Source organism: Carassius carassius, chromosome 4 (assembly GCF_963082965.1).
Source record: "Carassius carassius chromosome 4, fCarCar2.1, whole genome shotgun sequence".
NCBI classification, from domain to species: Eukaryota; Metazoa; Chordata; class Actinopteri; order Cypriniformes; family Cyprinidae; genus Carassius; species Carassius carassius.
In genome coordinates, this window is record NC_081758.1 from 5386365 (window position 1) to 5400903 (window position 14539).

Genomic DNA, 14539 nt, shown 5'->3' on the forward strand with positions numbered 1-14539 from the left:
ATAGTGACATCGGTAATGTAGCTTTTCCACCACAAATTCAGCTGTTAACACAATTGTTTTTAAAATAATGCCAACGGATGACATCAACAAAAGTATATACCACCTATAAACAACCTTTAGAGCTCACAGTTGGTCTGTCAGTAACGGTTAATCGGTTATTTTTAAAAATCAATTCCTGTATGGAGAAAATTAATAGTTTTGAGATAAAAAAGTGATCATTATGAGATAAAAAGTAGAACATTATGACTTTAAAAGTAAAAATTAAAACTTCAGAAGCTTAAATCATGACATATTAACTCATAATTGTAAGCTTAAAATATACAAAATGATGATAATAATATTTTTCTTTTTGCCCTTTTTAACTAAAAATCTCGATTTATTGATTTTAATTATTGGTCATCATTTGTTACAATTTCAAACATTATAATTTTGACTTTTCATCCTATAATGATTACTTTTAAAGTCATTATGAGATGAAAAGCTAAAATTATAATTTTAAAAGTATTTGTGACATACAGTACCAAGTCAAAATGACGTAAATTTCTTTTTTTAATCTCTAAAATAAGATTAAGCATGTCATAATTTTGACTTTTTGTTTCATAATTATGACTTAATTATTACGACTTGGCAAAGCATGGTTTTCTTTCACTGCAGTAATAAGCTTCCGTATGTTTCACAGAGTATTTATCAATGGCTTTGAACACACCTCAGTCAGTCATAATCAAGGACTGGATCTATCTATTTTATAATAACGTATAAAGTGTAGAGATTATTTTCAGTCTGGAGCACTAAAGAATGAGAAATCGTGAAGGTAATAAGTCTGGATCCTTGTCACTATTAGCAATGAACACACAGAGAGAGAGAAAAGGCATTCGAATGTCAGCTTGACAAAACACAAAAAATAATACATAAAAGTTTAAAACAGCTTTAAAAAGTCTGAAGGCTGCCAAATCCATGTGTCTGTGTAGTTTGAATGTTTTATACAGCCTGTGGGATGCGTGACTGTTTGAAAGGCAGTTGCTAATGTATTCTGGCAGGTTGCTAGGGTATTACTAGTCAAACACACAATCCAGCTGAGAGATCTGATGGATTTAGTCTCAGGTTGGAGTTTCTGTTTAATAAGGAATATACAGTATGAGAGAAAAGGCAAAAGAATCACCCAAACAAGAGTTTGTTGTCAAGTGCTTTTTACTTCAGCTCATCGATAGCTTTTTCAACAATAGCAAATACCTCATCAACCGGCAGCTCAGAGTTAATCTGGAAAAGGAGAGAGAAATCATAGAATTGAAGAGAGATCCGGTGTCATGCTGGACTGAATCATTATATTTCTGTCATTGTTTCTGCTCACCTTCCTAACAATGCCGCGTTTCTCATAGTAAGCGATGACGGGCTCAGTGGCTTTGTAATAGAGATCCAGACGTTTCTTAATGGTCTCCTCATTGTCGTCTGCACGGCCGCTGGTCTCTCCGCGCTTCATCAGTCTCTTCACCATGGTCTCGGCTTTAGCGTCAACGTACAGCAGCAGAGCTGGAGCGCCAATCTGATAGAGAGAAGAACGACACGGCATGCTCCATCTGAATGACTTCTCAAGGAGTTTTTACGTTTTGGAAACCAGATTATGTGTGTGCTTGTAGGTGCAGGTCATTCAGGAGATTTGTGGCTTGTGATTTACTACTAATATAATTAACAGCATACTGAACTTACTTGTATGTTTTCATTGATTACACACTTGTTTTGTACTGGACACGAATGTGAAATAAAACTATAATTTCATATTTCAACATTTGCTTTTTACCTGAAATTTTCAGCATTCTTTAAATGGGTTGAAGAGAATTGAATTGAATGTAATTGTTGTTATTTTTCCAATAAGAATACTTTAACTATGTTGTTGTTTTATTTACGCTAGCGGACAAAAGTTTAGGGTCAGTAAGAACTTTATTAATGTTTTTAAAAAGAAGTCTCTTCTGCTCACCAAGGCTGCATTTATTTCAACAAAAATAAATTAAATTACTATGAACTATTATTACAATTAAAAATAGAGGTTTTCTATGTTAATATATGTTAAAATGTAATTTATTGCTGTGATCAAAGCTGAATTTTCAGCATCAATCCTCAGTCTTCAGTGTCACATGATCCTTCAGAAATCATTTTAATATGCTGATTTGCTGCTCAAGAAATTATCGATTTTGAAAACAGTTGTGCTGCCGAATATATTAGTGTAAACCGTTATACATTTTATTTTTCAAGATTCACAGATGAATATAAAGTTCAAAAGAAGGTCTTTTATTTTATTTGTACTATTACTTTTGATCAATTTAATGTGTCCTTGATGAATAAAACTTTTAACTTCTTTCAAAAAAGTTCTTATTGCCTGCAAACTTTTAAATTCTGGTGTATTTTTACATGCAAAAAAAAAACTGCTAAATTCTCTCATATTGTGTGGTTTATTAAAATACTCTGCAAAACTGAGCGAGAGTAGATGAATTCTAAGTGTGAAATAATGTAAGGGGTTTGGGTTTGGGTTTGTGTTAATGGTAAACAAATGTCAATGCTTTACTGTACAGTATGCACATGTTTAGGATTAGAGCTAACAGTTGTGAATAATGAAGTCTATCCATTGTTAAGCTCTAATGGTGATTCCATCTGCTCTGATCAAATGATGTCAGTCCTGAAATCCAGTCATAAATGACACCATTTGCTGAGATTGTAAGCATACATGTATGCTGTCTTTGAGTTTGTGTGATGATGTTCTTTTACCTTCTTCTCAAACTCCTCTCCCTGTTTGACCTCACGAGGGTATCCGTCGATCAGGTAGCCCTTTGAGACGTCAGCCTTGGCGATCATGGCTTCTTTGATCATGTCCAGAACTGTGTCCTGCAGAAACCAGAGTAGCATCAGAATGAACTCCGCTCATGATAACGGCGAGTGACGTCAGGACTGAGAAATGCTTTTATCCAGGATGTGAAGAGTGATTGGACTGACCAAAGGCACGAGTTCTCCCTTCTGCATGATGGCCTGGAGCTGTTTGCCCCTCTCTGAGCCGGACGCCACCTCCGCACGCAGCAGGTCACCTGAGGACAGGTGAGTGTAGCCATACTTTGCCACAATCTTCTCACACTGGGTGCCTTTTCCAGAGCCGGGGCCACCTGACATAAGAAGAACACTCATCAGTTACCAATATAATATTACTTGATTATATTAATGATTTTGAAAGAGGTCATCTGTGCACTAAGGCTGCATTTATTTGATCAAAAATACAGAAAAGGTGTTAAATATTATTACAATTTAAAATAGATGTTTTCTATGTGATTATATGTTAAAATGTAATTTGTTGCTTTGTTCAAATCAGAATTTTCAGCATCATTTCTCAAGTCTTCAGTATCACATGATCCTTAGGGTGACCACCCGTCCCGCGTAGCGCGTGCGCGCACAGCGTTTGAAGCCCAATGCATGCGTCCCGCAAATTGAGACTGTGTCACGCAAAATCAATGCTTGCTCAAAAAAAGTTGATGGCTCTATATCCTCGAGCCCCAGGCAGCCAAACGAACATTACAGTTCAGCACGCTACTGCGAGAGCGAGCGAGCGAGTTTGAATGAGAGTAAAGATACTCAGTTTACTATTTGACTAATTTACTGAGGTGGCATCGTTGTTAACTTACAAAGTCGCCTGTGGACGCTCAACAACCATCTTATCTGAGCTCAAAACGCTGCTTGAGCAAGTGTCAAGATACTAAAAGTAATAAATACATAATTATGAACGTTTATGTGTGTTTATTTTTGTTATCAGTACGTTATTTTAATAGCAATTAATGATTATGAACATAAAAGCATTACAATATATATATATATATATTATTATTATTATTATTACTATATAGGCTACTATCGATGAAACCACAAAGCTGACGCGGGAGGTATGTATAACTGCAATATAAAGTAATTTTGAGTATTATTGCTATTAGTATTATTTTCTAAAATTAGGTAGATGTAATATAAAAGTACACATGGCAATGTTTTTTGCAACAGCTCCAAGTCTCACGCGCAGTGTAGGCTATACGTCACTGTCCAAATCCGTTCACTTATTTATTTATTCACTCCTTCCTGATATAGTAAACTCAACTGCCATACACTATATAGGGATTAGTGAATGAGTGAATTCCCTTCCCTTGAGTTGTGATGTTTTATATTATAATTTATTTAAAGTGAATAAATTGTAATGAAAAATTAATAAAATAGCTAAAGTAAATCGTAAGTGGAAGTGCATCTGTCAATTCTGTCATGAGCATACATCAGCAATTACACATGTTTAGGGGAATAGGGCATTATTAATATACCATGTAAGGTGGTATGTGCTAGAAATGGGTAAACCACTATCAGTGAGTCTGCCCATAGGGTGTCCCACATTGTCCCTCAGAAACGTACCCCTTGTCCCCCCTTGGGCTTATTAGCAGGTGGTCACCCTAATGATCCTTCAGAAATCATACGCTTATTAAATGCTCAACAAACATTTCTGATTATTTTTGTATGTGAAAATTGTGATACGTGGCTAAAAAAAGTAAATTAATACTTCTTTTTGGCATGGATGCAGTAAATTGATCAAAAGTGTCAGTGAAGGCATTTACATGTTACAAAAATAATTCAGTTTCAAATAAATGCTGTTCTTTTTTAAAGGATCCTGAACAATAAAATGTGTCATAGTTTCCACAAAAATATTCAGCAGCACAACTGTTTTCAACATTGATAATAATAAAAATGCTTCAGGAAAAGACTGAAGCTTTGATCAAAGGAATATATTACATTTCACAATATATTCACACTGATATTTTATAGTTTTTATTGAATTTTTAAATAAATGCAACCTTGATGCACAGAAAGGTTTTCAAATCCTTAATTCTTAATTATTTCAAACCTTTGAGTGATGGCTCATAGACGCATGCTTTACTAGGAGTTTATGTGACTTTACACTTAGCAGCAAACAAACAGAACAGAACAGCACTGCATTATTTGAAACGTATAGTCATGAATTCATCAACCGATTTGCTTTCACTCAGAAATTGCTAGTAAATTTCACTAATAATTACAAAGAAATTGCATGTAATCTTTGTTTACAACGTTTATATTTTTTAAATATTTTTTACAGTGTATCATGATGCTTTTGTCCTTCCTACAGAAAGCTGGTCTGGTTTCACAATACGTTTCTCTCCAACACGGCTTATGATTATGAGTTTCCATTTACAAAAGAACATCTCATTTGATGAATGATTTTTTTTACCAGACAAGGTGAAAAGTAAAGGCAGTTCAACTTACCCACCACAAAGACGATCTTAGCATCTTTAAGTTTATCTGTGACACAATAAAACATTCAAATCAGTCTAAATGTAGCATGTGGATCACCAGAGGCTGTGTTATTATTTGAAAACTCTCTGAGATCTCAGTACTATCAGACTGTCTTATTACTTCTGAAGTCTGATGTTCTCCTGCAGACATTGTGCTCAAATCATTTACCATCTGTCTTCAGCACGGCGACTGCTGATTTACTCAAGCAACCTAAGCCCATTTCTGACCACAGTATTTCTGCTTCACACTGATTCTGCTCTTTCCTTCACTTACTTCTGAATGCTTGAGTTCACCATGGCAACTGTTGCCAAGGTTTGATCCTGAACTACTGATGACAGGTAAACAATGGCTGCAACCAATACAACATACTCCTTTATTTATTGTAACTTATATATATATATATATATATATATATATATATATATATATATATATATATATATATATATATATATATATATATATATTAAACATGCAAACTGTACACCTTTAAGGCAGACCCATATTTTGCTATTTGTATGTTCAGTTTCACTATGTAAGACACTATGTGCTTCTTTTTTGTTATTTTTTCATTCATTCATTATTTAAAAATTGAGTTGTATGTGTCTTTAGTTTATCTTTTACATTCCCATCTAACAGGGAATGCTATATCACTACTTTTTGCACTGTAATGATGAAGCATTACAGTGAAAGCCCACATGAGGTCATCAGAGACCATCAGATGTTGATGAATGATGAAGACGTTCATTTGTGTGTGTTCATGTCAACTTTCCCTGTTTATCTGCTCTTTAGTTCTCTGTATTTGTGTTTGTCATTGAGTTTAATTCTCAGACTGCAGGTCCTTGTTTAGGAGGTCCATGTTTGGAAACACTTGTGTTTCATGACAGTCTCGAACTAATCTTATTTACAAAAGCTCTACCATTTACTGAAGGCCATTTCTTTCAGGTGACTGTAAAATAACTGTAAGTGTCATTACAAATAAATAAATAAATTATAAATAAATAAACAAACAAACAAACAAATAAATATCTTTCAAAGTATTAAATATTGTAGATGGAGATAAATTCTTACCTGCCATGGTTGTCTGTAATGTGAGAGATTATCCTAAAAGAGCAATAAAACCAAGGATTAGTCCAGATAAAGAGAGGAAAAACTACTATTCTTATTGATTTGAAGTCTGTCACTCATTCTCATCTGAACTCCTAGTTACGGATCAGAAAGTTCATGATCATTTCTGATGTGGTTGATACGAGCAGATTCTGAATTAATGCTGAAATGCAGACTCCGGAGGAGAAACGTTGCTCAAAGCATCATTTCCCAACAGAGTCCTGAAACACTGTCACACACTGGCCAACAACACTTTATACATTTACACCCCTCCGTCCCAAACACACTCACGCACACATATTGGGTTGCCATGTTTTATTGGACTCTTTATAGGTGTAATTGTTTTTATTCTGTACAAACTGTTTTTTCTATCCCCTTACCCCAACCCTACCTCTCACACAAGATATTAGTAAAAAAAAAGAAAAAAACTGAATTCTGTACAATTTATGTTGTTTCTTCATGGGGACCAGAAAAAAAATTTTGTTTGAAAAAAAAACTTTTTTCCAAAGATTTTGGATATTGCCCATAAGATTTTGTCCCCATAATGTAATGTATACCTGAACCACTCACACGCACACACACACACACACTCGATCTTTATTGTTAAAAGCGTTATATAAATAAAGGTGATGTGACTTGACTTGACACACAGTGTACATTTCTGACTCATCTTTATCTATTTAGCTCATTGTCTCTTTGCCTGTTACTTTAGGGCTGCTGCTGGCCAAATGGGTGCCCAAGCAGGATTGTATTGCTGTACCCCCTCGCTCAAATATTATGGAAGTAAAAAAAAAAAACTACTACAGTGATCATAATAAAATATAAAAGTAAAAAAAAATGTACTTTTTTATTGTAATTCGATTGTATCTTTTACATATCACAATTGTAGCTTTAGACCGTTACCTATGGCTATGATTTTAATAATACAGTTATCTGATTGATTTGATAGGCTCAAGCATTTAGAAATTAAGCAGTTCTTTGATAAAACCATGGTTAATTTTTCTAAGGGTTGTGATGTCCATGTGTTTTATTTTAAAGAAATTATAGAGGCAGGGTCTAGCAAAAAGGTGGCCTTAAAGATTAAGTGGATATTTGAATTAAATGCTTGGTCAATAGCCTGTTAAACAAGGATTTGATCGTCCTGTAAGTATAAGAGCAGGCCTTTGGCTCCCTTTGCAGGCATTTTTAATAATAATGTATGTAAATAGTTTATTTTGTATTACATCATGCATTTATTTTTTTTTATTTTTTTGTATTGTGTTATTCTATGAAACCATACAAATATTAATTAGCTAATCATTATTGCCTCGTTGTTTTTATATAATGCATTGTAAGTCATTTTAAAGGCTGTTGTAGGCTTAGGTCTTTTTTATACACACACACACACACACACACACACACACACACAAAATAAAAATCTTAATATTTATTTTTACATGATTATTTGAAGTAATAAAACCATGGTTAATTTAGTGGCTACCATGGCACAAGTACCATGATGTTAGGTTTTATTCCTGTTAAAACCATGGCTAATTTTCATGAGGGAACATGGAAATTCAGAGAGAATATTAGATGCGTTGCTGGTGGTGAAATTATTACCGCCATTAAAAAAACATTATTAACATCCAAAAAGTTTCACAAGATTATGAATGTAACTGCAATTTTTCATTACATTTTTTGAGCAACTGGCATTGATGATATTTTTTTAACCACAAATGCTTGTCTTGCACAAGCTCGACTTCACACATTACATGGTCAGGTTGGAAAGGACAGACATAAAAGAAGCAGAAGTAGTGTTTACGAAGGGGATTAGCTTTTTTTCAGGGCTGCATTTAAGTTCACTTTTAGACACGCACTCGTAAACCTCCCTAAGCACTTCCCCTCGGGGGAATCCCCGTTGCCATTTGAAGTGTGTTCCACTTCATCAATTGTACAAGGGAAGTTTACATGGACATACCCATATTTTAACAGAGGGAGCGAGTCTGCTTTATATGCACACTTCAGGACGCTCTTATAGACCACAATGCAAGATAACTGTTGCGTCATCCCATATCGTGTTAATTTATTCCCACCCCAAACAACTATATAATATTATTTTTCATTTTTTTTTTTTTTTTTTTTTACATTTATAACAGCCCAAACATACATACACTGAATAGAATTATAAATGCAACACTTTTGTTTTTGCCCCCATTTTTCATGAGCTGAACTCAAAAAAAAAGTTTGGAAACATTACTATTTTTAATGTTTTTGAAAGAAGTTTCTTCTGCTCATCAAGCCTGCATTTATTTGATCAAAAATACAGAAAAAACAGTAATATTGTGAAATATTATTAAAACTTAAAATAATAGTTTTCTATTTGAATATACTTAAAAAAAAAAAAATTATTCCTGTGATGCAAAGCTGAATTTTCAGCATCATTACTCCAGCCTTCAGTGTCACATGTAACATCCAGTCTATCACATGATCATTTAGAAATCATTCTAATATTCTGATTTATTATGAGTGTTGGAAACAGTTCTGCTCTCTAATATATTTGATGAATAAAAGGTTCAAAGTAACTGCATTTATTCAAAATAAAATAAACATTTCTGATAATATATATTCTAATAATATATTTTCTTTACTATCCCTTTTTATCAATTTAACACATCCTTGCTGAATAAAAGTATTGATTTTATTTAAAAAAAAAGAAAGAAAGAAAAAATTACTGACCCCAAATTACTGACCAGTTGTGTTTATTGTTATTACAAAATATTTATATTTTAAAAACATAGCTTCTTTTTTTTTTTTACTTTTTATTCATCAAAGTATCCTAAAAAAGTATTTTTTTTACTTTTTTATTCATCAAAGTATCCTAAAAAAGTATCACATGTTCTGAAAAAATATTAAGCAGCAGAACTGTTTCCAACGTCGATAATGAATCATCATATTCGAATGATTTCTAAAGGATCATGTGATAATGATCCTAAAAATTCAGCTTTGCATCACAGAAATAAATGATAATTTAAAGTATAATACATTTAAAAACAATTATTTTAAATAGTAATAATATGTCACAATATTACATTTTTTTCTGTATTTTTGATCAAATAAATGCAGGCTTGATGAGCAGAAGAAACTTCTTTCAAAAACATTAAAAATAGTAATGTTTCCAAACTTTTGGTCTGTACTGTATGTATATATGTATATATATATATATATATATATATATATATATAAATTCATACCATGTTCATAGCATTTGTTATTTATATTTTACTATACATACATACATATTGGATTCTTCAGAGCAGCAGCTGATCCACACAGACAGGAACAGCACAAGCTTTCACACACTTCACCACATTTGACTTGCTTCTGCTGATAACAAGTTGCAGTATTTTCTCAACTTTACAATATTTTTCTTTAGTTTAAACTCTTGCTTGTGAATAGTTTGTAAATCAATTCTTTCTTGCAATTTTATAACAGTTGATGAAATATTTAGCATTGTGCATCAAGTGAAAGCTATTTTTTTTTATTAAAATACAGATGCGCAGCGTAGAACATTATTCAAATCCTGTATGGTAAAGCAGTCACTGATGCTTTTAAAGACATCAGTTTACCCATCTTTACATCAAAAACTAGATTGAGAGGCATTATGAGACGGTTATGAACACATAAATGAACTGACGTTTCTCACAACTGTGACGTGTGAGCTGTCACACCGACTGGTCACACCTAAACACAAAACCAGAAGAGCAACCCACTGCTTTTAGACATTAAGAACTTTTACTGCCTCACAATATAAACCGTATAAAGTTGACTGGAATTCAAAACTCTCAAACATTAATTTATTTGCATCTATTTATACCATCAGTTATTGCTGCAGAGGTATTTTTCAGTCTCAAGTTACAGTTAGTCACTAACATGAGGTATGTTTATGGCATGTGTAGACTTAGACTGCAGCCTAACAGCTGTGCATGTTCTCTGCATTATTATCCGTATGAAACAGCTCTGTCAGTCAGTCTGTTGAAGTGTAGAGGTTAGTGACATTCAAACTACATACCATCCACAATGACTGAGTCTTTCTAGACAGGATTCATTAAGCGTAGAGACTCTGCGTCAGACACTAAAGCAGAGAAAGAGAGAGCTTATAAAGAGTGTGTCTTACTGTTCGGTCTGTTTCGGAGCGTCTGGATGGCAAGTGAAAACAGATCCCTTTTTCTTGTGACGGCACTACTGGTCATGTGACCCACAATGCTTTGCATGCAAATGCTGTGTTCTCAAAGACTTGTCCTGCTGGTCTGTGCTTTAGTTGCAGTGCTGTTTTAAAAGAGCAGTGCTATAGTAAGTTCTATATATGTGTGAGAGGAGATGTGTTATATTAATGTCAGATCTCTGCTCACTGTTGGAGCATTTGTTATGAATTTAAGCCAACTGCATCTGAGGATTTACAGACAGTGTTTTCAAGGGTTTACTCAAACAAAGGTGACTGACTATGTTTGCCCTGGCCTTCAACCACTGAACCTTTTAAATGCAACAAGGTTGCCACAAATATTTTGGGGGAAAAAGATTATGACAATGTGACAATGTTTCGTTATTATTATGAAGATGATGTATCATCTGTTACAAGGCACACTTACTCAAGACTCAAAATGTGTCATATTAATACTAACACTGCATAAAACACACATATATATATATAGTGTTACAAATATTTCTTATAATTTAGATAAATATATTTTAATAATTTTATGTATAAGAAAATGTATATGGATCTAGTAAATGAATTTCAGTGAAAACTGAGCTGGAGCAACAAGCCTGCCCATTTAAAATTGTGTTTTATGAAACATTACAAAAGTGTGCCACTCCTATTTCCCCCCATTGTCTAATAATTACTTTGCAAGGCACATTAAAACACTACCAGAATTTACATTCATAAGGCACAATGTCTGAAATGTAGTTAAACTGCTGAGTTTCTCAACTACACTTATTTACCGTGCCATATGTTTTTACTGACCAGAAAGCTATGCAATCAGGAAAAGACAGACTGAAATGCATCGCAACCCTATCACAAAAATAGCTGCAGGAAGTGGTTTAAGACACATTTCTGGCAAAATGTAAATGCATCTGTTTGTTAAAGATACATGTGCAAACTGTATTCCACCCAAAACTGGCAGCACATCACTTGTCTGTTGGGTTTTGTGCAGTGAACTCAAACACACTGCCAGTATTATGTAATGCACTGATCTGTTCTCCAGTGGGCTGCTTTTATATGCGGGTGACCCTGTGCCACTGTAAATGTCACCCAAAGACCTGAATCAGCACTGGACACTTCAGCACTGCATGCACTGCCAATTATGGTGATTCTGTAGGACTCTCTGGCATGGGAGACTGTTGTTCTTGGCTCTAACTTAGCAGCTGGTTTATATGGTTGCATGCATGTAATGTATAGTATGACGATGTAGATCTGATTAATTGAATATGGCATAGTTTCAAGAGCACGTGAAGCAAACAGGTCCAGCAGCTCTCGCTTTCTGCAGCTACATGTCTTATTCCTACTGACGTGAAGTGTCTATGTTGGAAACATTAGCCGAGAATCATAGCAGGTTTAATGGCTTGTGTTTATGCTTGTATTATTTGCATTTAAGAATGATTAACTGAAGTACGGTATGTGGGTCATTCTCAACAACCGCTGCCATTTCGATCACTATGACTTACTTCTTGTGTAAATAACGGCTTACCGAGCTCTCATTATTTGATAAATTGAATTTTTTAGTGTGTCGTGCACAAGACGTCATGTAAAAAACATTATCGTCACTATTTGCTTTTTTGAAAAACCAACATAATTATGGTATTTTGGCAGAAACTATAGTGCCATGACAAATTAAAAATTAGCGCTAGGGTTGTAGTAGAGTGTCAATGTGTGCATCAACCAGCAAAATGAATCAAAGGTTAGAAAGGTTTGGAAGGACTTTGATTATGAAATGCTTTGGTAACATAACACTTACTTTTTGGTTACTATACAGCATAACACTCCAAAATCATGTCCGAATTGAAGACGAGAAGGCACAAATGCAACCTGATATGCACAGAGCTGTCTGTAATATTGTCTATTAAAAGCTGGTATAAAGATGAGCCAGTTCTCTCAGCAGACAGCTGCTCAGTGCTTCCCATCAGCACCCGCAAATGGAACCTTCATTTGTTGTATAAAATGCATTTCAATTTCAGTGATGCAGTTAAACATTGTGTATTCCTATAATATTTGTAAATAGTCAGTTTGAACTGATTTAACCCTATTTCTGCATGAGTTTCCCCTCTGAAAAAATGTGTAAAAACAACTCTCATTCAGAAATTGCTAGTAAACAATTACAGAAAAATGGCAAGTAAAACATTTAATTAAATATAAAACATTTTAAGTAGAAGACTTAAATGGTATTTTCTTGTAAATGTACTTCAGTAATGTTGTAATAATGATCCAAAGATTAAAAAATTGTGAAATTGTGTTGAGATGTAAGTTGTGAGTTATTGACAGAAAAATTATCAAACATAATTATCTTTATGATAGGGGACATACAAGTTAATGAACTAACTTGTTAGCTGTTTCTATCTATCCATCCATCTACCTATACTTATATACAGTATTTAAAATACATAAAAAAAAAAATTTGAAAATATATATTGAACAATTTTTATATAATAATTTTTACTAATCATATATATATATATATATATATATATATATATATATATATGTATATATATGAATATTGAGTCCAATTACATCCGCTAGTTACTACAAAACCTATTTCGAACTCTGTTCAGGGGTAGCATATTTTTAGGAATATGGGATCCCAGTTAGTGTCTCCAACTAGATTAAATGTCACATATAACCTCATAAATCAGCCATCAAAATTTAGAACTGGTTGCATGTATTTTAATGCGTCTCAGGGTCATGTGACGCATCTGTGGACACCTTGTGCTCAGTTTCTGGTGAAATTGATATGAGGGAAACCTCGATCCTGTCCTATCATATAGATTAATGATCCTCCCATCCATCCATCCGCTCATGAGGAGACGCTAAAAAAAGATGATCTACTATGGCGGCAGCTGCTGTCCACCACAAAACCAGTGCACAAAACGCTTTCATTCTCAAACCCACTGGAAAACCCCATTTCTGCTGTTGCCATAGTGATGGAGCTGCTGTAGCTTTAAGAAAGGAGAGCGGCTCCGTTTGACGTAAAAGGGGCCATGTTTACAATGGAGAACATGTGACTGATTCCATCAGATGTTTATTCCGGAGCGTGAGATCAGCACTGCATTGAGCAACTCGTGAGAAAACACAAGACGATTGCAAAGATGAAACAACACAAATGCCTATGCGCATTTGTCCATTTGACATTGCAGCTGTCAAAACATATTCTCATGCAGCTTTAACCTGATCAGCCTGTGAACAGCAAGACCTTAAAGAGCTCAACTCACTCTCTCTCACACACACACAAACACATACACGATAAGGCATTTCCGTGCTGTATTATTGCACTTCCTCTCAGTGTGTTGTACTGACCTGTCTGTCTCTCTCTGTCTGTCTCTGTGGTCCCGTGAAGGCTGAGTGTGTCCGGCTCCTGTCTGTCCACTGCACGGCAGCCCTCCCTCTGCCAACAGCCACTTTATATAGTCTTGAGCAGCTCCAGCTGACGCACGGCACACTGGGAAGACGGAGGGCTGCTGGGATAAAATGCAGCAATGTAGATGAATTAGAGCTCATGATTGCCCTTGTGAAAAAGAAGTGTGCTTAATTGTGTTAAAAGTGTACTTTTTGTGTACTTCAAATCTTAAAGGAATTCTTTATAAAAATGCACTTTATGATAATGTCTAATTAAGTATTACTTATACATTTGACATAATTACAGTATGATTTTGTGTTTTAAATAAGTACACTTATTTTGAAGTATTTATCAATATACTAAAGCACGTGTAAAATAATTGATTAATTTTACTTAAGTGTGTTCTCCAAAAGTAAGTCTGTTAATGTATTTTAAATGTATTACTATTTAGTCTATAATATATACTATGTGCATTAATGCAATTAATAAAAAATAAATTTCAATAC

At 34.1% G+C, this 14539-nt stretch overlaps 1 protein-coding gene across 3 annotated transcripts; it reads right to left on the reverse strand.

The window, feature by feature from the left end:
- Window positions 1-1170: 1170 nt before the first annotated feature.
- On the reverse strand, window positions 1171-14082 carry LOC132132819 (adenylate kinase isoenzyme 1-like). Of its 3 annotated transcripts, none has more exons than XM_059545358.1 (7): window positions 13994-14082; window positions 6409-6441; window positions 5308-5343; window positions 2983-3146; window positions 2758-2874; window positions 1349-1540; window positions 1171-1257 (listed from the first exon to the last, which is right to left on the reverse strand). In XM_059545358.1, the coding sequence occupies exons 2-7, from the start codon at window positions 6413-6415 to the stop codon at window positions 1189-1191; spliced, it is 585 nt and encodes a 194-aa protein (XP_059401341.1). In that variant the 5' UTR covers window positions 6416-6441; window positions 13994-14082; the 3' UTR covers window positions 1171-1188. The 3 variants fall into 3 exon arrangements, with proteins under 3 accessions (XP_059401341.1, XP_059401344.1, XP_059401332.1); XM_059545361.1 differs by lacking the exon at window positions 13994-14082 and adding an exon at window positions 10598-10677; XM_059545349.1 differs by lacking the exons at window positions 6409-6441; window positions 13994-14082 and adding an exon at window positions 5506-5613.
- Window positions 14083-14539: the final 457 nt, after the last annotated feature.

Coding starts and splice junctions, on each gene's coding strand:
- LOC132132819 (XM_059545349.1), bottom strand. CDS start 5,557: ATGGGCTTAGGTTGCTTGAGTAAATCAGCAGTCGCCGTGCTGAAGACA. Junction 5,344..5,505: donor CGCCGTGCTGAAGACAGATG/GTAAATGATTTG, acceptor ATTGTGTCACAG/ATAAACTTAAAGATGCTAAG. Junction 1,258..1,348: donor AACGCGGCATTGTTAGGAAG/GTGAGCAGAAAC, acceptor CTCCTTTTCCAG/ATTAACTCTGAGCTGCCGGT.